Source organism: Lucilia sericata, unplaced genomic scaffold, assembly GCF_015586225.1.
Source record: "Lucilia sericata isolate MDLA Ls3-8-SP2 unplaced genomic scaffold, ASM1558622v1 Contig000989F_arrow, whole genome shotgun sequence".
NCBI classification, from domain to species: Eukaryota; Metazoa; Arthropoda; class Insecta; order Diptera; family Calliphoridae; genus Lucilia; species Lucilia sericata.
The window spans coordinates 132501-159628 of NW_023994972.1; the positions used below are offsets into that span (position 1 = coordinate 132501).

A 27128-nucleotide genomic window follows, 5' to 3' on the forward strand; every position below is an offset into this window, starting at 1 on the left:
ACTCTCACAATTTATACTTCATCTTTGGGGTTTTCTTTACTCGTTCTTGTTTTTTTTTTTTTTTTTGTTTTTGCCTCGTGTGTATCTTATTCTTGTTACTTTTTGTTGTTGTTGTTTTTGATGAAACGTGTACGAGGTTTTTTTATACTCGTTTTTTGTTTTTGGGATGCATGATAGGGGCAGACGTAAAAGGACATTTAAAAGGAAACCCTAGTACTGTGTTTACTTTACTGCTTCGAAATAAGCAGTTTTTTAAGCTGTTCTTGGCAGTAGTTAATTCTCCAAACGAACAGGAGACAAATTCTGGCTTTCGATATCAATCGAAACCTCAATAGAATTTAAAAAAATTTTATTAGAAATTTCGTTCGCTTTCGAATGCCAGAATTTGGCCCCAGAATCTTGAAATTTTAAAAGTGAAAAATAATCCAAAGGATCTATTACTTTGTTACTTAAAATTATTTCTAAACTTAACCTCGTAAATACTTTTACATTTAATGATATTGTAAGTTTTCTATGAGTTATATACTATAGAATGTCCTTAACCGTTACACTCAAATACAGGCATACATACACATACATATGTATGTATCCTCATAGTTACATACTTATATTAATATAAAACGTATAAGACATACATCATTGAAACATGTTAAATATTATACAATTGTTTCTTATAACACACGCATACTTTTACAATTTCACACACTTACATACATACATATTTTACTTTATTACATATTTTACATTTGTATAAGTGTATATTAAAACAATAAGTAAACTAGTATTGGTATTTTATAAGTTTTCTTGGTTAGTTTACGTCTATTTTGAATCAGTGTATATGTTTGTATATATGTATGTATACTGGATCCCTACATTGAACGATTTATCCTTTTTTTTAAGTTTATATTTTAGTACAAGTTAATATTATTTTGTTGTTGTTGTTTTTATCTTGTATTGTTTTATTTCATTTTTATTTCCACTCAACTATTTTATCTACTAAGAAAAATAAGTTGGAAGCTAAAGGAAGCTTGTGTGGGAGAGTTGTCGGCGGCGGATTGTAGGAGATTTTTTGTGCAGCACATGTTTTTGTATAATTTGAAAACGGTATGGTGTTTTTGGCTAGTTTTTGTTCATCTATATTTCGAATTAGAGCTAGATTTATATCTATACAACAGGATACTTTTGAACATTAATAATAGGAAACATGTTTTTGTGTTTAACTATATATGTTGTTTTCTCCACTTTGGAAGAGTAAATGTTTGTATGTAATGTGTTTTGGGGCGTTAAAAGGGGTGGATTTTAATTTTTGGTCATTAAAAAAAATATTCAAAAAATTTAACAGTTAAATATGTATATTTTTATAAAGTTTAAAATAAAAAACTACAAATAAAGCAAGTAATAAAGAAATTAATGTTTTAACATCAATAAGATAATTTTGTTTTTGGAACATTATAATAGAGATTTTAACTCGGTCCACTACACAATGGGAAAAAGAAATATACACGCCTGGTACCAAATTGACAGCAAAGAGTTTATAATTTTTCAATAACATCCGTTGTCTAAGTATATACATTCGTACGATAATACTATGTAATGTTGACAACGCAACGTTGTCAACATGGTAAGCTCACTATTGGCAACGGATTGTTTGTCAATAGTGAGCTTACCAAGTTTGTTAACATTTAGACAACGGATGTGTATAAAATTTAGATTTTGACAACGAATTGTTGCAATGTTGTCAACATTACATAGTGTTGTGTACGTACGTATGTATATACTTTGACAACGGATGGTATTAAACAATTATAAACAGTTGGTTGTCAATTTGGTACCAGGCGTGTATGTTTCTTTTTCCCTCTGTGTATATTCAACAAGGCATTAAGTGGAGAGACTTTTAAAACTTTTGAAACTTTTCAAACTTACCTGAGCTTTTTTGGTTTTAAACTTTTTAATAAGTATGAGCTTTGAGCTTTTTTTAAAAAAAAACTTTGTTTTGAAATGTAATGAAGCACATTGAGAGAAGCTTTTGAACGCTCCAAACATTACACTTTCTAAGTATTTTTTCAAAATTATTCATAATATACAAATTTTGAAACTTAAATAAGCTTTAAAAAAATTTTAAGCTTTTTAATCTTTTTAACAATTATGAGCTTTTTATAAAAAAAAACTTTGTTTTCAAATTTAAGTCAAACTTTTTACTCAAAATTAAGCTTAAAAAGCTCCATCCCGATATCAGCTAACTTAATGCTTTGTAAGGTCTCTTTACTTTAAGTTTAAAGACACTAACTTCAAACTAAAGAGTTAAAGCTTAACTTTACCTTTTAATGGCATCTATGAATTTTAAATTCATTCAAAAAGCTCTGAAAGCTTTTAAAATAATATCTAATAGCTTATAAGTATGCAATTCAAATAAATCAAATAAGTGTTTGACTTGTATCCACAATTTTCTTGTTTTTTTTCTTCCTCCAAACTACCAAAATCTTGGTCAATCTTTAGACACATTGTCATTAAAATAAACAAATTTTGAGATTTTATTTGCTTATAAATTTTGTTGTTTTTGTTGTTAAATTTTAAGAGGGTGTCAGTTTATATATACATTTTTTTTTTATAACAAAACAATAGGAGGTGTTTCTTAAGATATTTTTTTTGTCATCTGTTTCATTCAACTTCCTTTTTCATATATTATTCCTTAGAAAATATATAATATATGAAAGGTTAAAGTTAAAACAATTCGGCACATGTCATGATATATACGAGGGCGCAATCTATCTTTTGATAGTACATATTTCTTTGTAAAAGCAAAAAAACAAACAACAAAACTGCCAAACTGAATAATGTAAAAATTCACGTTTGCAAAAAGTCTGAGCAAAGAAAAACATTACTATGCCTCCCACCAATATGTGTTTAAAATCGAGAAAAAAAAAACGTCAGGCTATGTAGGATGTGTGTGTGTTGGTGTGTATAAAGAATAATCTTAAAAACATTAAACAGGCAGTCTAACTGACCCCAAACGAGAAAAGTTTATATTTTTTTTGCAATTTTTCCTTTTCTTTATGCTTCCTTTTCTTAACACTGAGACATTTACAAACAAATGTTGTTGCTGTTAAAGACACTATTTTTAAGGCAACGATGGACCAACGAAAAGTCCTTGTGAAGTTAAAAGCAGTTTGACAAAGAGTCTATGCAAAAGACAAAAAAGACATTTCTATTAAGGTCTAATCACTCGGTTGACTCTAATTCGTCTTTCATTAGAAATGAACTCTTTGTAAACGAGAGCGAAAACAGTTGTCACTTTGTAGTCCCCAAGTAATCTAGAGAGTGGACACTTAAAAAACAAACATAAGCAAAAATGTTCATTGCCGAGCATTGACTCCTTTGAATTAGATTTCTGACAGTATTAAGTGATCCTTAATGGAGCCTAAAACAGGATATGAAAGTTATCACTAAAAAAGCTTTTCTAAATATTCGTCCTTAAAAAAATTTTTAACAAACTGCTTCGCCTAACTTCCTTTTAAGACAAAGCTACAGCAACAACAAAACTTTTTACATATTTGCTTGTATGTCAAAGTTACAACAACAGCAACAAAAACGCTAGAGACTTTTGTTACAATTTTTCCCCAAAAAAAGCTAAAAGAAAAAAATATTTCTTATTTTAAGTTTTGTAAACAAACTTTTTTCCAATAATCGCTTTTTTTTTTCTTCAAACAAACACACACTAGCATGCATAAACATGCATGGATATATACACACAAACCTATATATTCATTTGGTAACATCTTTTCACATGTCTTAAGGTTTATTTAAAATTGAAAGCGAATTTTTCTCTTTTCAAAAAGAAGTTTATTTTTTTTATTTTACACAACTAATACGAATGCCTAAAAATATGCAACACACACACACACACATGGACACATAATCATCTAAAACATATGCGACCAAGAAAAAAAGTGTTGGCTTTTATAAAATGTAGTATACTTTTAGGTGATATATGAACTTTTGAGTATGTTAAAAGTATAAAAGTTTTCAAAAAAAAAAAGAAAAAAATAACCATCTTGGCTAAAAGACCATTAGGCCATTTTAGTGTAGCATTTAGACAACGTTGTTGTAGTTAAAGGTAGGCGTCTTTTATACTTAGACGTTTTCCTTCTTAAAACTTTGACGCCAGTTTATATAACGCATTTGTCGGATAAGAGGCAAACATACAAAAAATGCAAGTTTACAAGTCATGCACTTGTCATGCAAGAAAAAAAAAAACATGAACGTGTAAATACCCTAATGTGATGAAAGGACATGTGTAAGAATTATGTGTTTTTTTTATTGCTGCTGTTGCTGTTTGCGGGAGGTTAAAGTGCACAATCTAGATATTTTGTTTTTATTGTGAAATCTCATTTATATTATGATTTTTTGGCTAACGCTATGATATTTGTTTGTCTAAAGTTGTGTTATTAGATAATATTTTGTGGTAAATTGGAAAAGTTTTCGAAATACTATTGTGGCCGCCATTGTTGGAGTTTTAAATAATTTGAAGTGGTTTCTTTTTGTTTAAGATTTTGACAACTGCTTGGATGTGGAGGTTATATTTGAAAATGTAGAGCCAATTGATAAAGGATAAATACCAAAAGATTATAAAAGAGATTTCTTCAATACAGATAGATAGATAGATAGATAGATAGATAGATAGATAGATAGATAGATAGATAGATAGATAGATAGAAAGATAGATAGATAGATAGATAGATAGATAGATAGATAGATAGATAGATAGATAGATAGATAGATAGATAGATAGATAGATAGATAGATAGATAGATAGATAGATAGATAGATAGATAGATAGATAGATAGATAGATAGATAGATAGATAGATAGATAGATAGATAGATAGATAGATAGATAGATAGATAGATAGATAGATAGATAGATAGATAGATAGATAGATAGATAGATAGATAGATAGATAGATAGATAGATAGATAGATAGATAGATATATAGATAGATAGATAGATAGATAGATAGATAGATAGATAGATAGATAGATAGATAGATAGATAGATAGATAGATAGATAGATAGATAGATAGATAGATAGATAGATAGATAGATAGATAGATAGATAGATAGATAGATAGATAGATAGATAGATAGATAGATAGCCAATAATGTGAAATTAATGAAGTCTAGTTTTAGGCTGCACTAAAGAGATCTTTTAATTTAATGGAGACTACTTTTGGGCTGCAACTCAATCTTTTACAAGTTTTTCTCTCTTAAATTTAAGACAAAATTGAACACAGAAAATATGTCACTTTTGACCACATTTCAAAATCAAGTATACTTTTAGGATATACGAAAAAATGGCTTATATCTCTTAAATTTTTTCAGTACATTCAGTCTAGTTTTAGGCGGCAATAAAACACTCTACTATTGATTTAATTTCATAAAATTTATAAGTTTTTTTTTTAATGGAGTCCACTCTCGGACTTAAGCCTTAAGCTTAATCTGTCAAACACACAAATTGTTTACAACACACTATAACCATGCTATAAAAATGTTGAGAAAATAAAGTAGACTTTTAGGATATACGAGAAAATGGCTAATATCTCTTAAAGATCTAAAAAAAACTCGCTCTCTCAACACTTTCAGAAAATATCAAACAAATTTTTAAGTTTTTCAAACAAAAGTTATAGTAAACAGAAGATTAGTTTTATGGCTTTTATTTAAGGCGTAATAACTCTTCAAATACTACACATATTAATGGCCTAAAAACATTCTATATCTTTGAAATTGATTAACAAAAAAACACTCATAAATATTATGCATTTCATTTAGATTAACTAACAGTTAGTTAATTTAACTAATCAAAGATAATAAATAATAAATATTTTATGGCCTTTTTTAGGCTTGACCCAACAGAAAAAAACAGTAATAAAATAATAAAAAAAATTTTGAAAATTCCATTAAAAATGTACAAAATAAAAGAAACCCTTTTAAGGAAATTCAAAATATATTAAACCATAAAATTGTATAATGCAACAACACCTACCAACAGATATTATTAACAAAAGTAATAACTCCACCCAGTTTTTTTAGAAATATTTATATATAACACCTTTACAATTATTGCCTTCGAATAAAGAAAGAAACCAAAATAATAATATAAATACAAATTAAGAAATATTATATAGAGATTTCAATAAGAAGAAGGCGTAAAAAAACAGTATTTTTGTTGGTGGCATGTATTGTTTTTTTTTTTTTTTTTTTGAGATTGCATGTCATAAAACTGTTAACTGAGTGTTACCAACAAATCCATTGAAGGATGTCTTCGAAAAAGGATAAAAGATAGTGCTTACAATATAAAGAAGAAAAAAGGTGTTTTGTTATTATTAGCATATTTATCGCTTTCCTTTTTTAAAAAAAGAAGAACAAAAAACTGGACATTATTGGCCTGAAATAATAATTATAGTTGGATTTTTTTATTTTTTGAGGTTTAAATAAATCATTTATATGTATTTTTTCGCCAACTGACCCCTTTCATGGTTGTTAAGGGCTACGTGTTTGAAAATACTTAGATTTCTATACATTCCTTTTAGTTTTTTTTTTTTTCTAAAATAGAAGGGGAGGTTGGGATTTTTCTTTTAATGTTTTCTTTAGCTTATAAAAAGGGTTGTTGTTATTAGTAATAAAGTAGTTTTATTTAGTTTTCTTTTTTGTTTAAAAGATTAAAATAAACTTGTGTTTGTTAAGAAAATATTATAAATTTAATTAAAGTTAAGGAGTGTTTGTTATCGATAAAAAAACAAGTTAATCTAAACAGAAAAATAATCGAGACATTAAAATATAAATGTAAAGATTTAGAATATTTTCACAATACAGACATTTTAATCTAAATATAGTCTACTTTTAGGCAGCACTAACAAAATTCTATAATTTCTTTAAAACTCTATTTAAAATCAGTTCTACTTCTAGCACGTTAATAGGATCTTATGTATATTATAACATTAAAACACATTTAACAAATTCTATATTAAATGAGGTGTACTTTTAGGCTGCATTAAGAAAAATTTTTTAACTCTTTATTTAATAAAATTTATATTATTTTTATTTTAAATAAAGTCTAGAATTGGAATAGTCTCTTTATAACTTTGGAAATTTCGACTTTTTAAATTAAAAGTGAAGCCTACTTTTAGGCTGTATTCTGAAAATACGTATATTACTAAATACGTAAACTACTAGTTTCTTTAGTTAACTTTATAAAATTTTTCACTTTTCCATTAAAATATAGTCTACTTTAAGAAAAAGATACAAATTGCTGTTATCTAGGTAACTTTAAATAATTTGTAACTTTTTTTGTGTTAAATGAAGTCTACTTTTGGACTGTAGTTAGCAAATATACATTTTTTTTTAATTTTATAAAATGCTTCAATATCAATTGAATATCTTGCTTATTTAAAGGCTGTCTTTAGGTTCTTTTGTTAAAATTTTTCACTTTTACTTTAAAATGTTGTCTACTTTTAGGAAAGAAAATACAAATTTCTGTTTAAAGTCTACTTTTAGTTTGTATTTATAAAATGGATGTGTATGTAATAAAATTACTAAATTTTCTTATAATATATAGCCTACTTAGAGGCTTTACTGAGAAAATTGAAATAAATAGTATTAACTTTAAACAATACTTCATTTTGCACTTAAAATTTAGTATATTTTAAGGTTATACAAAAGATAAACTAATTATTCTTTAAATTTTGTGAAATTTATTTCTTGAATTAAACGAAGTCTACTTTTAGGCGGTACTGTTAAACTACCTGCTAAACTTAATCTTTGACATTAAAATGTTGTCTACTTTTAGGAAAGAATTACATAAATACAACCTACTTTTAGTTAGTATTTATAAAATACAAATATCTCTTTCAGAATTCTTTAAAATTCCTCAATTTTTTGTAATACATAGCCTACATAGAGGCTTAACTAAGAAAATTCCATTATCTAGTTTTAGCTTTATAAAATTCTTAATTTTTCACTTAAAATTTAGTCTATTTTTAGGCTATACAAAAGACAAACTCTCATAACTCTTTAAATTTAGCAAAATCCACTGTTTTTATATTAAACAAAGTCTACTTTTAGGTGAAACTAGAAAAATATAAACTAGCTTTATAAATTTGTGAAATTCATTTCTTTTTTCTAATGGAGTCTACTTTTAGGCGGTACTAAACTTAATGAAATCTATCTATGACATCTAAAACGAGTCTTATTTTAGGAGATATCACAAAAATATGAAACCATGTCTTTAACCATACATTATTGCAAACTTTTTAAACGAACACTACTTTTAGGCTGTTCACTTCATACAATTTATTACTTTTTCTTTTAAAATACTTAAAAGTTTATGTATAAATTTTATAGTTAAAACTTTATTTACTTTATTTTATTACAGCTGTAATTCCTTTTTTTTTTTTGTAGCCCCACTACTTCATTGACTTTAACAAATTGCAATTCTTAGTGCTCCCTTAAAAAGTTTTCTACGTTTTCAGTTCTGCTCTCAATTTGCCTTAAAAGTCTATAAAAATTATACTTTTACTTGAAATCATTAAAATTATGATAGTTTGATTTTTATATATATATTTTTTTTAGTATAAATTTCATGTCTCTGTAAAGTGTTTGCAAAAATTACATATTCATTTTATAGCTCGCTTGTTTTTCGAGATCATAAAAATGAAGTTATAACTTTTTTTCTTTATTTATATATTTGTTTTATAAAGTGTTTTATTAATTTTTATTATCAAGTATGTATGAACAATAAATAACTACACTTTTGTCTAATAAAATATATATACATATAGGAAGAAGTCATAAAAAAATATGTCATACATTTTATTTTAAGAGCGACAGCAAACGGCTATAAATAACACAAAATCAAAACTAACAAATACTATGTTAGCAAAGTTATGCGTATAAGAGAAATCTGCACATCAGTGATGGTAGCAAGGGGACGAAAGGGTATTTAAGTTTCTGAACTTTAACAAAATGTTGCAAAATTGTGGTTAAATTAAGTGTCAGCTTAAGATTTTACTTATAAGTAAAGAGAAGTTATTATAAAATAGTTTTTTTGCTTACCTTGTTAGTAAATGTTTATGCCGAGTCCAGGAAGAGCAAAGCTGTAAAGAGAAAAAGTATTACCAAAATGTTTATTTCAAAAAAGTACTTTTCTGTAAGAAGAAGAATTGTAAACAAGTTTAAATTTCCCCTAATAAATTGTACTTTTTATTGTCCAGCGTTCTCACAATCACCCCCTTAATTTAATGTTTCAATTTAAGCATTTGTTTCAATTTCAATTTTTACGATCTTTGATATCTATTTGTATAAATCAGGGTCAATTTTAGTTTTTCATTTTATTTATTTGCATTAATCTTTTATACAAAACAAACTACAGAAAATTTTATTATCTTTGACCACTATTTGAAGACATAAAAATCTTAATGAATTAATTTTTGTCAAAAAAAACAAGAATCCAATTAAAATCCCATAAATTTTATTACACAGCAAAATGCTCAAGTTAAGCAGTTTTCTTTTATAAGTGATCATAAAATTAAAAATGGAATTGGTCAAAGATTTGGAAAAAAATGCAAAATAATAAAAATAATTTCAATCAGAAAAAATTCGTATCTAAGAAATCAAATAACACATATAATGAAGTCATAAAATTAAGAAAGCTGCTGAAAATTAAACAAAATTTGAAGTATTAGACATAAAAATATTTAACAAGTTATTGTATTCATCTGTGAAGGATAATACCACCCTTGTTAGGAGTTGGAGAAAGATTAATGTTGTTAATAAATTGGTCAATCAAGGGCCAAAAAGTATTAGTTTATTTAATTTAATGAAATTTATCTTTTTATATTTTATAAAGTCTACTTTTAGGCGTTTCTAAGATAATATTTTTTAACTTTATGAAAATTCAAGCTAAATGAAGTCTACTTTTGGGCTGCCTTAAAACAATTTTAAACTAACTGAAGTCTACTTTTAGACTGTATAGAAAATTTTATTTAACTTCAGACAATTTAAGATTTTTTAGTTGAAATTAAGTCTATTTTTAGGCGGTTCTAAGACAAAGCCAATATTTACCTTTTTAGCTTAGTAAAAATTAAACTAAATGAAATCTGCTTTTAGGCTGTAATAGTTAAATATTAAAACTTCATAAAAATTATTACTTTTAATGCTAAATAAAGTCTACTTTTAGGCGGTTCGAGAACAATGTTAATATCTCTTGAACTTAATACAATTTTGAAGCCAAATGAAGTTTAGTTTTGGTCTGTAGTACGGAGATATTAAAACTTCTTAAATTAAGCATACTTTTAGGCAAAATAATGCTAAATAAAGTCTACTTTTAGGCGGTTCGAGGACAATATTAATATCTCTTAAATTTAATATAATTCTAAAGCCAAATGGAGTTTAGATTTGGTCTGTAGTAAGGAGATATTAAAACTTCTTACCATTAATAAAATGCTGCTTTAAATGAAGCCTACTTTTAGGCAAAATAATGGTAAATAAAGTATACTTTTAGGCGCTACTAAAGCTTCTGACAATTAATAACCATTTTATTTGAAAAAAAAACTACTTTTAGGCTGCACTAAGAGAATATATAAATAAAACGTTTGGGAAATTGTACAATTTGTACAAAATTACTATAACAATCAAATAGTTTGGTGAAAATTTAACTTAAATGCTAATCAATTTAAGCTACAAATTTAAATTTCTTTAAATTTTCTATAATAGTTTGAAAATTTTAAATATTTTTTTAATATATATAAAATCATTTTAACAACTTGTAAATCCTTTGTTTCCTTATTATTTTTTTTTAGCAAATTTATTTTGCACTTTTGTTTTTTTATGTTTTGTTGCCACTCATTTGCTTATAATATTCAACTATGAACACACACACACTTGATTCATTCGTTTATTCATTCATTATAAAATGCTTTAGATGAATATTAAAAGAAAAATTGTGCATATATGCGTAATTATTGGGTTTTCTAATATTGTATCTTCTGCTTAAATAAATACAGCTATATATCTTTATAATATATGTAAAATGCATCATTTTCAATTGGTTCTTTTGTTCTAAAAACAAGGAGCAATAGAAAATATTTATCACAAGCTTTTTAAAACAAAACAAAACAAAAAAACAACAACTTCCAAATGATTTGACTTTGGTAACAAACAAGACTGCTAACTAATACTACTAGTAGTTAGCAGTAGAAGTAGTAGTATCCTATAACAGGATATTGCTAGATAATCATAACAATGATAGACAGAGTAAGATAAAAAGCTTTAGTTTTATATTTAAGAGAATAGTAGGAGTTTGAATGCGTGTGCAAATATGCAGAAAATATATATATATATATGTATAAAGTTGTTGCTACAAAAAGAAAAAAAACTAAGCAAGAATTTAGAAAGAGAAAAATATTGAAAACTACAAAAGTGTAAATGTGCATAATTAATTAAATATAAAATTCATTATACTCAAAACCCCCACCTCTGCCCCTGTAAATATGCTGAGAAATAAATCTTAATATTTAAATTTTTGCTAAAATTTTCTTTTTTTCAAATCTACTTTGCATGTATCAAACCATAACATGACAGGTATCTATTTTATATAGAGAGAAAAAAAGATTTTTTTAAAATTTTTTTATATATTTTAAGAGTTAAAATATATAAACACACACTTGTATACATTTGTATGTGAATATTGTGATACATACATACATATGTATGTATGTAAAATATATATTTGATTTTATCTTGTGGCTATTCTTTACGTATACACTTATAAACTCGAGTATATCCCGTCAGTTCGTGATGTTTGTTAAAAAAATCTAAAAAATTAAGCCTACTTTTAGGAGTATTGAAAAAATACTAATAACTCTTTAATTTTTTGTGATTGTGAAGACATTTCTTCTTGTTTTCCTAATACTTTCTTAAATTACAATAATTTATGTTTAATTATTGTGATTACAATTCACTATAACTATTTACTGCAAATATGAACTAAATGTTGTCTGCTTCTAGGCAGTAAAGGAAAAATATTAACTAATTACCTTTTCCTAGAACAAAATTTAGTTTTAGTGGCCTTTATAGGCTTTAGGCCTTAAAAAAGTTTTCAAATGAAAAATGAAGCATACTTTTAGGCAGTACAATATTTTTATATGAAGTAAGTAACGCTGGAATTTTACTTTTTATAACAAATATTTACTTCACAACGAGTCCTTTAAATGGTTAGAAATTTAAGGGAAAATATTGTTTTAAAAAGGACACTTAAATTCCTTTGAAAACTGCTGGGTATTAGTATATAACTATTACTAGTTATATACATACATTCATATATAAAAAAGAGCTCATAAAATATTTATCAAATGCATTTTATGCGTCTATCAATCAAAAGAAAGGACATCCTTATGGAGTATGTATACATCTACATGCATACATATATAAATATATACAATTTGATGTATATAAACAAACATATCCTATATAGGTATATACATACTTATAGTATGAGTTCTTTTTTAATTTAAAATGCATTTTATTTATAATATTGTATGTATGTACAACACACACAAACAAAAAAAAAACTATGTTAATTGAAGTGTAAAATTAAATTAGTTTTTACACACACACATACAATAAAACTCCTAAACACAAAAAACTATTGTGTTCATATGCAAAATATTTAAAAAATATATATAAATTTTTTGTTATATATAAAAAATTTTTTTATATAAAATTCTAAACTCAATATTTTTTAAGCTTGTCAAAAACTAAATATGTAATAATATTTAGTACAGTTGCTAAGGGTTTTTATAGTTTTATTTATACATATATAAACACCACACTCAAACATACATTAATTTCATAAGAACCTTAGACAAAATAATAAATAAAATATTTATTTGATTAGAAAATATTCTTTTTTTTTTTCAAATTTTATAATAAAATTTAATTTGATTAGTTAGTAATTGAAAAAATATAAATTGTTTAATTTAAAAAGTTCATTTGCTAGAGTTTTACATAAGTAATGAAGGATTTAAAATAAAAATTTGCCTTAAGGTAGGCTTTATTTTGTAGGCCAGCTGAAAGTATACATTATTTTGTTTTGTTTAGCAGTAAAGCTATGCTTAAGTGTTAGTATATAATTATAGGGAATTTTTAGCTTTATTTCTGTAGCTTTTAAAATGACTTGCATTTTCATTAAAAAATCTATCAATTTTCTGTCTTAAAAAAGACAATTTTTTAAAAGGATTCCTATAATATGTCAAAATAATAAAAATACTTTTCTAATTAAGTGTTTTAAAAAAAAAGTACATATTTAATTTACACACCTTCATTACATTCCTTACTAATGGCATATGTTACTATTCAACTTTAACTGCTGCTGTCTGTCTGTCTGTCTAAACTATCTATATATTTATTTCATATATCAGTTGTTTTTAACCTCATCAAATTGTTATTATATACCTTGATAGGATAATATATTTAAATTTATATATTTTTATTATTATTGAATTGTTTCTTATTTAATATATATATTTATCAAACGGGAGGGTTGCGTTAGTTTTCACTAATCATAATAACAATTTCAGTTTTGTTTTCCATTGCCATAATAAATAGTTAGTTATCGTTCAACAAAAAAAAACTATTATATTCAATACGAACTGAAAATTAAGAATTAGTTTTAAGGCATTTAATGCACGCCGATATTTATGTATGTGTGTAAGTTGTGCATACATACATATATTCTCAATAATAGTAAATAATTTACACATAATATTCGTTACTTTTTTTGTTTATTATACTAAATAGATATTTTGTTATAGGAAAATGATTATTACTATTAGTTGTATATTACTTATAAACATAAACAAATTGGCACCCTTTGGAATTGGAAGTAATATTACACCCAGTTTTAAAAGGAAAAAAAGTTATCAATATTTGCTTAGCATATATATAAAAAAGGGAGTTGAAAGTGTTAATATATTATAACACACCTAAAGTTATATAATTTATAGTAAACTCCTTTAATTTTAATGTAGAAAGTAAAGGATTTTTAAAAATTTTATAATATTAGCAGCCTAAAAGTAGGCACTAAAAACCGTTTTAAAGAAATAAAACAAAAAACTGCTTTTGGTTTTTATTATCTTGCTAAAAATATTAACTTTAATATAAACTTACTTTTAGGAACTTTTAAAAGGCACATCCCTAAAAGTAGGCAATACAGTTTTAAAAAAATTTCATCATATATTGAAATTTTTTATAAAAATTTAAATTTTTGTTATGATAAACAGTTAAAAGCAGTTTAAATTAAAGTACTTATAAAATATGATAGTTTTTGTAGAATTTAAGAAAATACTGCATACTTTTAGGGGTTTTTTACATATTTTAGGAGCTACACAAGCAATTTTCTTAAAATTTAAACTTATAGATCTCGCTAAATAAAAACCATGATATTTTATATTAACATTCCCAAACAACATAATTTTAGCGGATTTTCCTATAAATAGGCAACATATTTTGTTATCAAATCTCTTAAAAAAAGAAAATTTCTCAAATGTTAAACAACATAATAAATTAAGAAAAATTTTTAGCTTTAAATATCCTTAAATAGTTAATAGTTTACTTAAAGTAAACATTACCTACATTACGATTCTACCCGTAGGTTTGTCTCTGTCTGACGTATCCTTGTGCGACACCAAAGACCCTTCGTTGCCAGAATGACATTCATGGCCTTTTTAGCAGTTAAATACTTAACTAAATATCTTTGCCATTGAAAAATTTCAAGATATTTAAATAACAATCATGAGTTTTTATATTCCAAACTTCAAACATTATATTTTAAGTTAATTTTCCTAAAAGTAGGGCAGTTAGTTTTAGTGGGAAACTTTCTTAAATACTAATTATGTTTACAATATTGAATAACTTGAAAGTCGTTTGTTAATATATAAACCCAAAACTATACAATAGTTCAAGCATATTTCTTAAATTAAGAAAAATACTGCATACTTTTAGGTGTTTCAAAGAAATGTTGGTAAAAATATAGAGTTTCTTTTGAAATTATTAAAAACTAAACTAAAAAAAGTCTGTACAAGAAATTAGGCAATATATTTCTTTAAAGTTAAAGAAAATGTTGCATACTTTTAGGCGTTTCAAACATAATTTAGTAAAAATTAGAATTTTACGTACTAAAAATATTTTTTTTAATTTATAAAGAAATGTAGCTAAATTTAGTCTATACATTTTTAAAATAATAAAATTTTTTGTATACAGCAAGATTTTTCACCTTTTTTACATAAAAAAATAAATTAAAATAGATTAAATTATGAAATATTTAACAATTTTTATTTGTATGCATTTTTGATGTAATTATTTTATTTTTTTAATATAAATATTGTATATAATTGAATGTTTTTTTATTTTATTTTACCAATAAGCACTTTATGCTAAAGACCCTGATCTTTAATTTACTATTATAACAAATTGGCAAAAATTATTTTAAGTTTACACCAAAAAAACAAAATTGGCTAAGAATCCAGCAATTTTAAAACCTTAGAACTGAATGTTAAAAATTCCCTCCCAAAACCCTTAAAAAGTATATAATCGGCTAAAATCTAAAGAACCTATAAAACAATTGGCTTTCATACAAAAAAAATCTAAGTAAAACTTTTTAAGTAAGTATTCAGTTCTGCTGTTGTTGCTGTTGCTGCTGTAAAAAAAAAACAATATCAAAATTTTTAAAACCACAAAGATCTAGGTCTAAAATCATAATATTTAGACTTGCTCGTGTTATTTAGAACAAGCATTTTGCATATTTATTACACAAATAATAATTTCTCATTATTATTCCCCCCCCAAAAAAAAAACAAACAAAAAATTTACCTTAAACCTTATATTACCTAAACGGCAGCTGCAGATGTACAGCAAATCTGGGCAAATTTTTAAGTACCACACAAATTAAAGAGGAACTTAAAGAAGATGAAGATATTAAAGAGCTAGACTCAATACAACACAATAAAGATACTTTAAGCGAACACTCGGCAACAATGGCTGATAAAAGAGAAACAATGGAAACGAATTCACCGTCCCATAGACCCACTGCAGCTCATTTAAGCCCAGAACAAAATCATTTGTTAGTTTCTCATTTAAACAATAATATAATTAAACATCGTTCTGCCAATTCATCGCCAGCACGTTCTATACGTTCGTGGCATGATAGTGATGATGAGAATTTTATAGATGATGATGGTGCCTCCTCGATATCATCGGCCATATCGTTGACTATGAAAACCTCTAGGCATAATAGTGAATCGACTTTGTATCAGGCTTTACTCAAGAAACAACAACAGCAGCAACATCAACAACAACATCAGCAACATATGATAACAGATGCTACAGAACAAATGCCTACACATCAAAGACATCGAACAGAACATGCAGCACAGCAACATCAGCATTCACATCAACAGCAGCAGCAGCAACAACAACAGGAGCATCAACAGCACAAACATCAACAACATCAGCAGCAACAACAACAACAATATCTAGATGAATTACAACAATCCGCTGTAACACATCAACAACAATTAACCGCCAATCTTTTGATGGCCCGTACAATAGCCTTTTAGTCGTTCCCGCGACTTTCCCGAACTTTTTCAAAATCCCGCAGCCGTAGCAGCAGCAGCCGCTGCAGCTGCCACCGCCTCTGCCGCTTCAGCCAATGCTGCGGCAGCTGCTGCTTCCAGTAGCAACTACATGTTACCTTGTCCTCTTTGCGAAACTCCCCTAGAGCAGCGTGTCTTTCGCCAACATCTCGATCGTCATTATCCGCGTGATAGTCCTGTCTGTCCGGTCATCGAATGTGGTCGTCGTTTTGCCCATCCCAATTCGGTGCGTAATCATATGCGCATTAAGCATACACTCCAATGGGCGAAAATGAAAGCAATGCGTTCTTCGGGTGGACCATTTGCGGGTGGGCCGGATTTTAAATGAAACTGTGAGGGTGATTAGTTTGAAATCGTGTAACGTAAAAAAATAACATTCCAAGATAAAAGTGAAACCAAAGAACGTATACGTTTAACGTTTAGTTTTATATTGTAGACCAAAAAAAAGGCTTAATTAAAAACAAAAGAATTCAGTTTGATAAACAAATAATCAAAATGCTTCCTTAAGGTAAAATTTAAGAAAAATAAGATATTTACAAAGATATAACAACACCGTAAATAAGTGTAAAGCAAAAAAGATATGTAGAAATATCGCCAATATGGTGATTATATAGACGAAAGTTTAGGGTAATTTAATAAAAAATTTAAACATATTTTAAAAGAGTTTCAAAATTGTATTTCAAAACATCTCTGGCTAGCGTGTGATAACTTTAAGAACTCTTCAGCATATGGTGTTCTATAAAGCTCTTTCCCTCTTAAGCGTTCTTTTCCAAAACTTCTAGTGTTCTCTTTCGCTATTAAAAGTTTTATAAACTCTGTCTCGATTCTATTCGAGTGTTAAAAGAATTTGGTCTTTTTTTAAGAGCTCTTTAGTAACTCTATCCATAGTTCTAGTGTTCTCTTTTCCAAGGTTTATATCTCTCTCTCTCTGGCTGGTTTAAGTGTTCGAAATAACACGATGCTATTCGAGAAAGTTAAATGAATGTTCTCTTCGATAGAAATCTTTATAAAATCTTGTTTAATAACTCTCTTGCCGGCTTAATGCTTCAGTGTTCTAATTCTCCCATTACATATTGAAAATTCTATATGAGAAAGTTTAAAAATAATGTGTAGAGAATTTGTATGTAGATTAGGGTACAAGCTTAAAAGCTAGTGTCCTTTTCAACAACACTCTCTTATGCTTAGTTGTCTCTGAAAGAACACTTTCGTTAGTTAATCGATTCTAATGTCTATATGCTTTATAATTTGTGAATTATATCTCTCACAAACTCTCTCTCTTCTGTATAGATTTATGTTCTCTCTGCTTAACAGAGCAAGATTTCTTGTTGTTAAGTAGATTTTTTAACTTCTGCTTTATAATTTTTAATTATTTCTCTCACAAACTTTCTCTCTCTCTCTTTTCTGTACAGATTTATGTTCTCTCTTGCTTAACAGAGAGCTTTTATCTTATGCTTAGTTGTCTTTGAAGGAACTTTTGATATATTTTAAGTTATTTAGTAGATTGCATAACTTCTGCTAACTAGAGTGCTATTTAAGATTACGGTCTTATGCTTAGTAGTCTCTAAAGGAACTCTTTCGTTAATTGAAGGCTTTTTTGCTGTTAGGCATATTTGAACGAGATGTTTAGGTGATTTATAACTTCATAAAAATATATCCAGCTTAAGACGCGACCAGTGAATAATTCTCTCACTAGCTTAAAGGTTTTTAAATAATTTTCTATCCTTTTTAAAGGGTTTCCAAAGAACTTATGCGTTAGATTTAAATAATTTAAAACAAACTTTGACACTCTAAAGATTTCTAAGGAAATCTCTTTTAAAATTTCAACATTTTAAAGAATTCTTCATAATGATAATGAAAAGAAACCATTTCCAAAACAAGTTTTTAAAAAACTTTCCTAAAAATGAAAAAAAGCGTTAGAAAACTAAACTAAATAAATTTTGTAATTTATTCCTAAAAAAAAAACAATAATAAAAATAACAATTAATTAATTAACTGTCTATTAAATAGACAAAAACTTTTGAAATCTATACATAACTAATATTTATATATATTAACAAAAAAAAATGAAATGAAATATATACACAAAATTATACGTTCCTATACAATAATGTATTATGCAAATATATATAAAAAAATTAAATAACATAAAAAAATTTGTAATTTAGTAAAGTAAAGAAAATAATTATAAAAATGAAAGAAGAAAAAAAAACTATTTAAAACAAATCCTATAGTTAGTAAGTTAAATAAAGAAATTAAATAAAACGCATATAAATAGTAAATTAAAACAAATATAAACAGTATTATAATAAAAAGAAAAAAACTGTAGATAAAATCAACTAAAAAAAAGAAAATTTCATTAAAAAATAAAAATAATTTACAAGAAAAAAGATATTTAAAAAAAAATTCTATAACAATTTTTCATGATCGTGTTAAACTTAAATTTTTTTTGGGAAAAATTTTAAATTTCTTTTTTCCTGTAAATTATTTTTTTATTTCAAATGTAAACTTTTATATACTAAACTCTAAAAATTAAAAGAAAAAGTATTATAAATTATACTGAAACAAAATAGAATGTGCCTGCGTAAATATATTTTTAGCCAAAAAAAAAAATTAAAAAAATACAAAAAAAAATTGATAAATAATCTTTAAAATATTAAGTAAAAATATAAATAATATAAAAAAATAACTAAATAATTAAAAAAAAGATAACAAATGTATAGTTTAGTAAATAAACTTAGTAAATAATTAAAAAAAAATAATATTGCTACTATTCATAAAAGAAAAACAGAATAAAAACTATAATAAAACAGAGCTCAAATTTCCATAAAACTATAATTTTACAAAAAAAATTAGTTTTTAATTAAAAACTTTTAAGTTAAATTACATTGAAAAGTAAAAAAATGTTTTTAAAAATTTTACAAAAATTATAACAATTTCGAATATTTAAAAAAAAAAATCGGGTAAAAAACTGCTTTCTTTGTACTCAAAGCGAAACTTTCCCGATCGACCAGGTCCATGTGATAATCCTGTCAAATGTGGTCGCCATTTTGTTTATGCCAATTCAAATGTCTATAATCTTTAATGGATGATAATTAAAGAAAGAACAATATTCTCTCTAACTTAAGTGTTATTTAAGAAACTTTCACTCAAAAGCTCGTTTGCTTAACAAGTGTTATTGAAAAGTCTTTTAGCAGCAAAGAAATCTCTATTAAATTGCTCTCTGCTTCTATTAATTGAAGTTTTTTTTAAAAAACTTTGACTTAAATCTCCTTTCTCTTTTGCTCAAGTGCTATTTAAAAGTTAATCGCTTGAGAAGAAAGCTCAATCTTTCGGTTTATTAAGTTACAATGAGAGTTATATGAGTTATATTATACATATAAACCTTCATGACAAAGTTTTCCCCACTTCAAGAATTATTTAAAACCTTTAACTGTTATTTAAAAGTTTATCGATTGAGAAAAGCCTTAATCTTTCGGTTTATTAAGTTACAATGAAAGTTATGAGATATATTATACATATAAAACTTCATGACAAAGCTTTCTCCACTTCAAATTTTATTTAAAACCTTTAACTCAAAATTTCTTTCTCTCTCTCTTGCTTAAGTGTTATTTAAAAGTTTGCCATGTGAGAAAAAGCTCAATCTTACGGTTTATTAAGTAAAATGAGAGTTATGAGATATATTATACATATAAAACTTCATAAGAAAGCTTGCATTACTTCAAAAACCTTTATCTCAAAATTTCTTTCTCTTGCTTAAGTGTTATTCAAAAGTTTATTGGTTGAGAAGAAAGCTCTATAATTCTTTTTATTAACTTATGATGAGTGTTATGAGATATTTTATAAATAAAGGCTCACGAGAAAGCTTTTTGCCGATTGTATTAAACTCATAAAGAGCACTCTGGTTTTCTAAAGATGAAGATAGTAATCTTGTAGTAATTAAATAAAGCTCTCATTAAAGAAAATTTTGTTTAAGAAGTTTCACTTAAAATCCCCAGAGTTTGCTTAATAGTTGTTCACAAATTCATAAGTTCTTAAAATTATCTCTCTCCAGAGAGCAACAATGCAGCTCTCTATCAATTTTGTCTGCTTTTTATACATGTATAAGCACAAGAAAGAGCTTTTAGCGTTTAACTGTTATAAAACCACTAGTACTGTTATAATCATGTAAAAGCTTTCTTTGGCGGCTGCTGAAGTGCTATTTAACTATTTAAAAAGATCTTGAAATATTTCTTTTAAATTCTCTAAAGAAAAATTTTAAAATTTTCAAACTACTTTTCTGTGCAATGGAAATTTTTTTTTTTATAATTTAAACTTATTAATATTAAACCTTTAGTCCCAAATTAAAAACAACCAAATGCATAAAAATACAACAATGTTTAATACGTAAAAAAACAGGTTCCTATTAAATTAATCAAAAAAAAAACATTTAAAAAAAAATTAAGTAAAATAATTAACAATTTTTGAAAGAATTTTTTTACAAAAAGAAGAAAATGTTTAAAATTCCTAAAAATATATATTATTTAAACAATTTTAGGAAGTACCTACAAAAACAACAGCAACAAGAAAAAGAGAAAAATTCCTTTAAAAAACACATAAAAAATTCCTATTTAGTTAAAAGTTATATAAGTTATTAATTTAGTTGATTTAAAAACCCCAAAAGAAAACCTTAAGTATTATTAACTGAAAAAAGGAAAACTATATAGTAAATATTAAAAAAAGAAAACAACAACTAAGACAAAGAAAAGGCAAATATATACAATATATTTTCAAATAAAAATTAAAAAAAAAATGAAGAGAAAAATAAAAAATTAAAAAAAAAAAATAATAAAAAAAAAACAAAAATGAATTTTTATTAAAGAAAACAAAAAAATTATTAATTAACAATATAAAATAAAAAATTAATAATATTTTTACTTTTTTCTCTACTCTAGTTACACGTCGCTCTTTGGAAATGCGTGTACGTGCCACCGATCCCCGTCCTTGCCCTAAATGTGGCAAAATCTATCGTTCAGCCCATACTTTGCGTACTCATTTGGAAGATAAACATACTGTCTGTCCCGGTTATCGTTGCGTTTTGTGCGGTACTGTAGCCAAATCCCGCAATTCCTTACACTCTCATATGTCTCGTCAACATCGTGGTATTTCCACCAAAGATTTACCCGTTTTACCCATGCCCAGCGCTTTTGATCCCGAATTAGCTTCACGTCTTTTGGCCAAGGCTGGTGTTAAAATTTCAGCTGCTGAATTGAGAGCTCGGGCCTCTCCCACCAATAGTACGGGTGCTAATGGTCAGAAACTTGATATTAATATGGGTGTAGGCATGAAAGATGAAATGGATGATTCCGATGATGATCCCGAAGATTTGACTACTGGTGCTGGTTTTGGTGGCAGTACGAACAGTAATGATTTGAGCCGTTATCATGAGAGTTTGTTGAGTAATTTTGGTCATGCTAATACAACCATATCGCGTATACGTAATGAGGCTGCAGCGGCTGCAGCAGCAGCTGCTTTGGGCCAACAGAAGGATTTGGCTGGAGGACAAATACCCACTAGTAATGCTGCTGGTCAATCGCTATTGGATACATATTTGCAGTTTATAACAGAGAATACATTTGGTAAGTAGAGTTTAGGTTTAAAATCAAAATTGCAATGAGCAATAGACTAGTATATGCCCTTCTCCATAGACTTATTAATTGATCAGTCTATATACTAGTCAATAGGCTAGTCAATAGCCTAGTCAATAGACTAGTCAATCCATTGGCTAGTCAATTGACTAGTATATATGCTAATTTATATGCTAGTCGATAGACTAGTTAATAGACTTCTCATGGATCAGACTATATACTAGACTAGTCCATATACTAGTCAATAGACTAATCTATATACTAATCAATAGACTAGTCTATATACTAGTCAATAGACTAGTCTATATACTAGTCAATAGACTAGTCTATGTACTAGTCAATAGACTAGTCTATATACCAGTCAATAGACTAGTCTATATACTAGTCAATAGACTAGTCTATATACTAGTCAATAGACTAGTCTATAGACTAGTCAATAGACTGCTTTATTTACTAGTCAATAGACTAGTCTATAGGCTAGCCTAGTCCATAAGCTAAGCCGTATATTAGACCATAGGCTAGTCAATAGCCCAGGGATAGTCAAATATTAGTCGATTGACTAGCCCTTAGAAAAGTCAATAGACTGTTCTATAGACTAATCCATAAACTAATCAATAGGCTAGTCAATATACTAATCCATTCGCTAGTCAATGGGCTAGTCTATATGCTAGTCAAAAGACTAGTTAATAGACTTCTCACGTATCAGTCCATTGACTAGTCAATGAAACAGACTGTATACTAGACAATAGACTAGTCTATATGCTAATCAGTAGACTAGTCCATATCCTAGCCTATAACCTAGGCCATGTATTAGTCCATAGGCTAGTCAATAGCCCTAGTCCATGGGCTAGTCAAAGATTAGTCTATTGACTAGTCCATAGAAAAGTCAATAGACTGTTCTATAGACTAGTCCGTAGACTAGTTAGTACACTGGATCGTAGACTAGTCCAGACTTAAGTCAATTAACTAGTTTAGAGGCTAGTTTATAAACTAGACAGGTCCATATACTAGTTGGTAAACTTGATTATAGACTAAAATATAGAACTAGTCCATCGGCTTCTTAATACGCCAGTACATAGACTAGTTCAGACATTGGCCTCTGGCCTGACCTCTTTCAAAAACCATTTCTTAAAATCAAACTTTTTACTCTTCTAAAGTTGATTTACCTACGAATTTACTAATTACCCCTTTTCCTCTTTTTAGGCATGGGTATGTCGCAAGAACATGCTGCCGCCGCTGCTTTACATGCCGCCAAAATGGCCCAACTAAATGCCATGGGTCATAGTTTAGATAAAATACCACCCGGTCTAATACCACCCCAATTCGATTTGAGTAAATTGGCAGGCACTGCCGCTGGTACAGCGTTTTCAACAGCAGCAGCTAATAATTCAGGACTTACTATTGAACCCATTATGAGACGTGAACAGGCTAGTACACCCAATAATGAGAATACTACCTCAACCAATAATAATACACCTGCCACACATAATAATGACTTAAGAAGAGATCCCTCAGAACCTATGGATTTGGGTTTAGATGGTAATAATCAATCGGGTTCACATCATGAACAACAGGGTTCGGATAATGAGGATAATTATTCCGAAGATGAAGGAGTGCATAATACATAAATTTTTTTTGGTGGAAAAAATTTTAATAAAAATTAAATTTTTTTAGTTAAAAACATATATTTATATGGAGATATATATACATATATATAATAATTAGTTTAATATATGGTAGAGTTAAAAAAAGAAATTAGTAATGCAATCAATATAATGCAAAGAATGGGTATTGAATTGTTTATTTTAAAAGTTAGTTTAAAAAAAATTATTTCAAAAAAATTAAGAAATTTGAATTCAAAATTGAAACTAAAGAAGCCTTAAAAATGTATACCAGTTTATTGAAAAAAGAATTTTATTAAGGAAAATTTATAACAGGGAAATCGCTAATGTATACGATTTACCTTGAAATTAAAAAAAAAAAATCTTGAAAAAATTAATTTAAATTTTTTGAAAAAGAAAAGAAAATATTTTTAAGATAAATTTAAAGAAAAAGCTATTAAATATTGTATATATGGAAAAATAAAATAAGTATTTGAAAATGCAATATTATTAAAAAAAAATCAAACAAAATTAAGGCAAAAATATATACCTCTATAACGGTTAACGGCAAAGAATGAGAGGGAGAGAGATGTTTAAGGGAAAGAAGAGAACTTAAGGCAAAACAGCTGGCAAGCTTTTTCATGAGAACTGTTAGAAGTTAGCAAGAGATTTTTGAAGAAGTTTTGAAGAAGAGAGCTGAAAGCTGGTTAAAAGAACTCTTTGCCGTTAGCTGTTTTATATTAAAATTACCCCACGCAAAACCAATTTAAAGCAATTTTTAGATTTAAACTTTTTTAGTAGTAGAGTTTATTTTATAATTTCTTTTTTATTTTTATTTTTTTTATTATTAGTAGTAATATTAGAAATTTTGTAAATATTTATATTAAATGTTTAAATTTTAAACTAAAAGTAGCAGAGTGTTTTTTTTTAGAAAAAAAAACTTGTTTTTTAAGTTTTAACATGCTTTTCTTTACTAAATGAAATTTGAAGTTATTACTTTTTAAAGGAATTAGTTGAAATATTTGCTTTTAGTATAATTTTTTTTTATTAAAAAATAAAATTTAATTTCAAGTGCCTTTTTGAGTTGAATTAAAACACAGTGAATTGAAATTTTGTAACTCTGCTTTAATAATTTAATTTTAAAAAATTTGTTTACTAAGTTTTTAGGTTTTTTCAAGAAAAAAGAAAAAATAATTTTATATTTTATTTAAATTATTATATAAAAAAAACACTGGCTTTTTTTAATAACAACAACATCACTTATTTAAAAACTAACTCAAGAATTTTAAAAAAAATATACAGTAATTCAAATGTGCCATTTAATAGAAACTGGGATTGAAACCTTAAAAACACCAAACACCTCAGCAACTTTCCTAACACAACTGACTTCCTTATAAATAAAAAAAAAAATAATATTTTTATTAAAAAACATAAACTCAGGAACAAATAAAAAACTAAAAAAAAAGACATTCCTTTTTAATGATTAAACAAAATACATTTTATATTACAAAAAAAACCTTAAAACTACCTCAATTTTTTTATAATTTTTTTTTTTTTTAACAAACAACAACTCAAGTCAGTGAAAACACATAAATTTGTTTACCTCAAAAAACTTAAAATATAAAAAAACCTAAAAAAATAACATAAAAAACCCTGTAAATATTTATATTAATTAAATTTAAAAATAATAAAAAAACTCTACTTACTACTAACCCCACAAAATGCAATAATTTATTATAAAAAATTAAATTTAATTAATAAAAAAATAAAAAAAATACATTATTATTAAAAATAAAATTAAAACATAAATCTTGCCAATTTATATAAAACTAAATTAATTAATAAGTATTTAAATACAACCCCCCTCACCCCCTTACATACACCCCCACTAAAAGCACGTAAAATCCACAAACTACACTCAAAACTAAAATTAAAACACCAGCTGTTGCTTAAAACCCTAAATCTAAAAATTAATCCAGTAGTACTTAATAAATATGTTTAAAAAAGCAAAACAAAACTTATAAAAAATTGTCATAATAATAATAAAAAAATAAAAATAAATAAAATTATGCATTTAATAACTTAAACAAAAAAAATTAAAGCATTTAAATTATTTCTCTTTAACTTGGCAATTAATTATTACCTCAAATATACTCAGCATTTAGTTTTTTTTTTTTTTTAATTTAAGACTTTTTTCAACACAAATGACACAATTTAAAAAATTAATTATTATTTAATTTTCTTTAAGCTTTACTTATTAAATAAATAATTTAATTTTATAATTTCTATTATTATTATCATTTTAGTAACTCCTATAAGCTTTCTTTATAATTAACTCTTTAAGAGTTAAATTTTAAATTAATATTATAATTTACTGTTTAATATATAAGTTCTACCCTCAATTTAAAAACTTTGCGATATTTCTTTGTAAGTTTTTTTTTATATAATTTCAAAAAATGTATTGATTTTCTATATAAATATTATAATTTTAAGTTAATTTTATAATTTTTGTATAAAATCTTAATTAAAAAAAAAAAAAAACAAACTGCAAACACTTGGAATAATTTTTAAATAAATTTTAGTTGAAATATTTTATAAAAAAAAATAATTGTTTTTTTACTTTATAATTTGCAAAAATTTTTTCTTAATGACTAAGGACAGAAGTTAAAAAGAAGGTTTGATGATCACTGACGGGTCAATTACCCAGGCCAACAAAATTTGAAAAAAAGTCGAAACTCTGAGACCAAGTTATACTTTCTAAAGGAATTTTTGATACCTTATAACAGCGCCAAGATAACATTTTTTGTATAATGTTGTATGTCATCTGTAAGTCCACTGACATCTCTTCATTCTTTTTCGAGATATCTTTAGTTAAATAAAGTTGTCTTGGAGCAGTTATAATGTCTCAAAAGTGGCCCAAAATGGCCTTTATTCAAATGTCAGGACACGAATCTCAGAGTGGATGGAGAATTGCTGATGCAAGAGGTTTGTTGAAACTCTAGCGCAACTTTTGTTGAAAAATTTTAGTGATTACTGATCCTCACGTTATTACCACTATAAGTTCTTTCTGGTTAAGAAGCGCCTAATCGGAATTGGCCTCAGTCGAAAATAGATAGATAGATAGATAGATAGATAGATAGATAGATAGATAGATAGATAGATAGATATAGATAGATCGATAGATAATCGATAGATAGATC

The 27128-nt window shown here is 26.2% G+C and overlaps 1 protein-coding gene across 2 annotated transcripts in view; it reads left to right on the top strand.

Moving 5' to 3' along the window:
• The window catches only part of LOC119609482 (protein abrupt-like), a 95969-nt gene extending 71532 nt beyond the window's left edge, over positions 1-24437 (top strand). Inside the window, exons 6-7 of one of the 2 annotated variants that reach the window (XM_037964299.1) lie at positions 21635-22318; positions 23531-24437. In XM_037964299.1, coding sequence (XP_037820227.1) covers positions 21635-22318; positions 23531-23955 — 1109 coding nt within the window. In that variant the 3' untranslated portion in view covers positions 23956-24437. The remainder of the gene's footprint in view (positions 1-21634; positions 22319-23530) is intronic. The other variant, XM_037964298.1, reaches the window with a different exon arrangement.
• The last annotated feature ends 2691 nt before the right edge of the window (positions 24438-27128 follow it).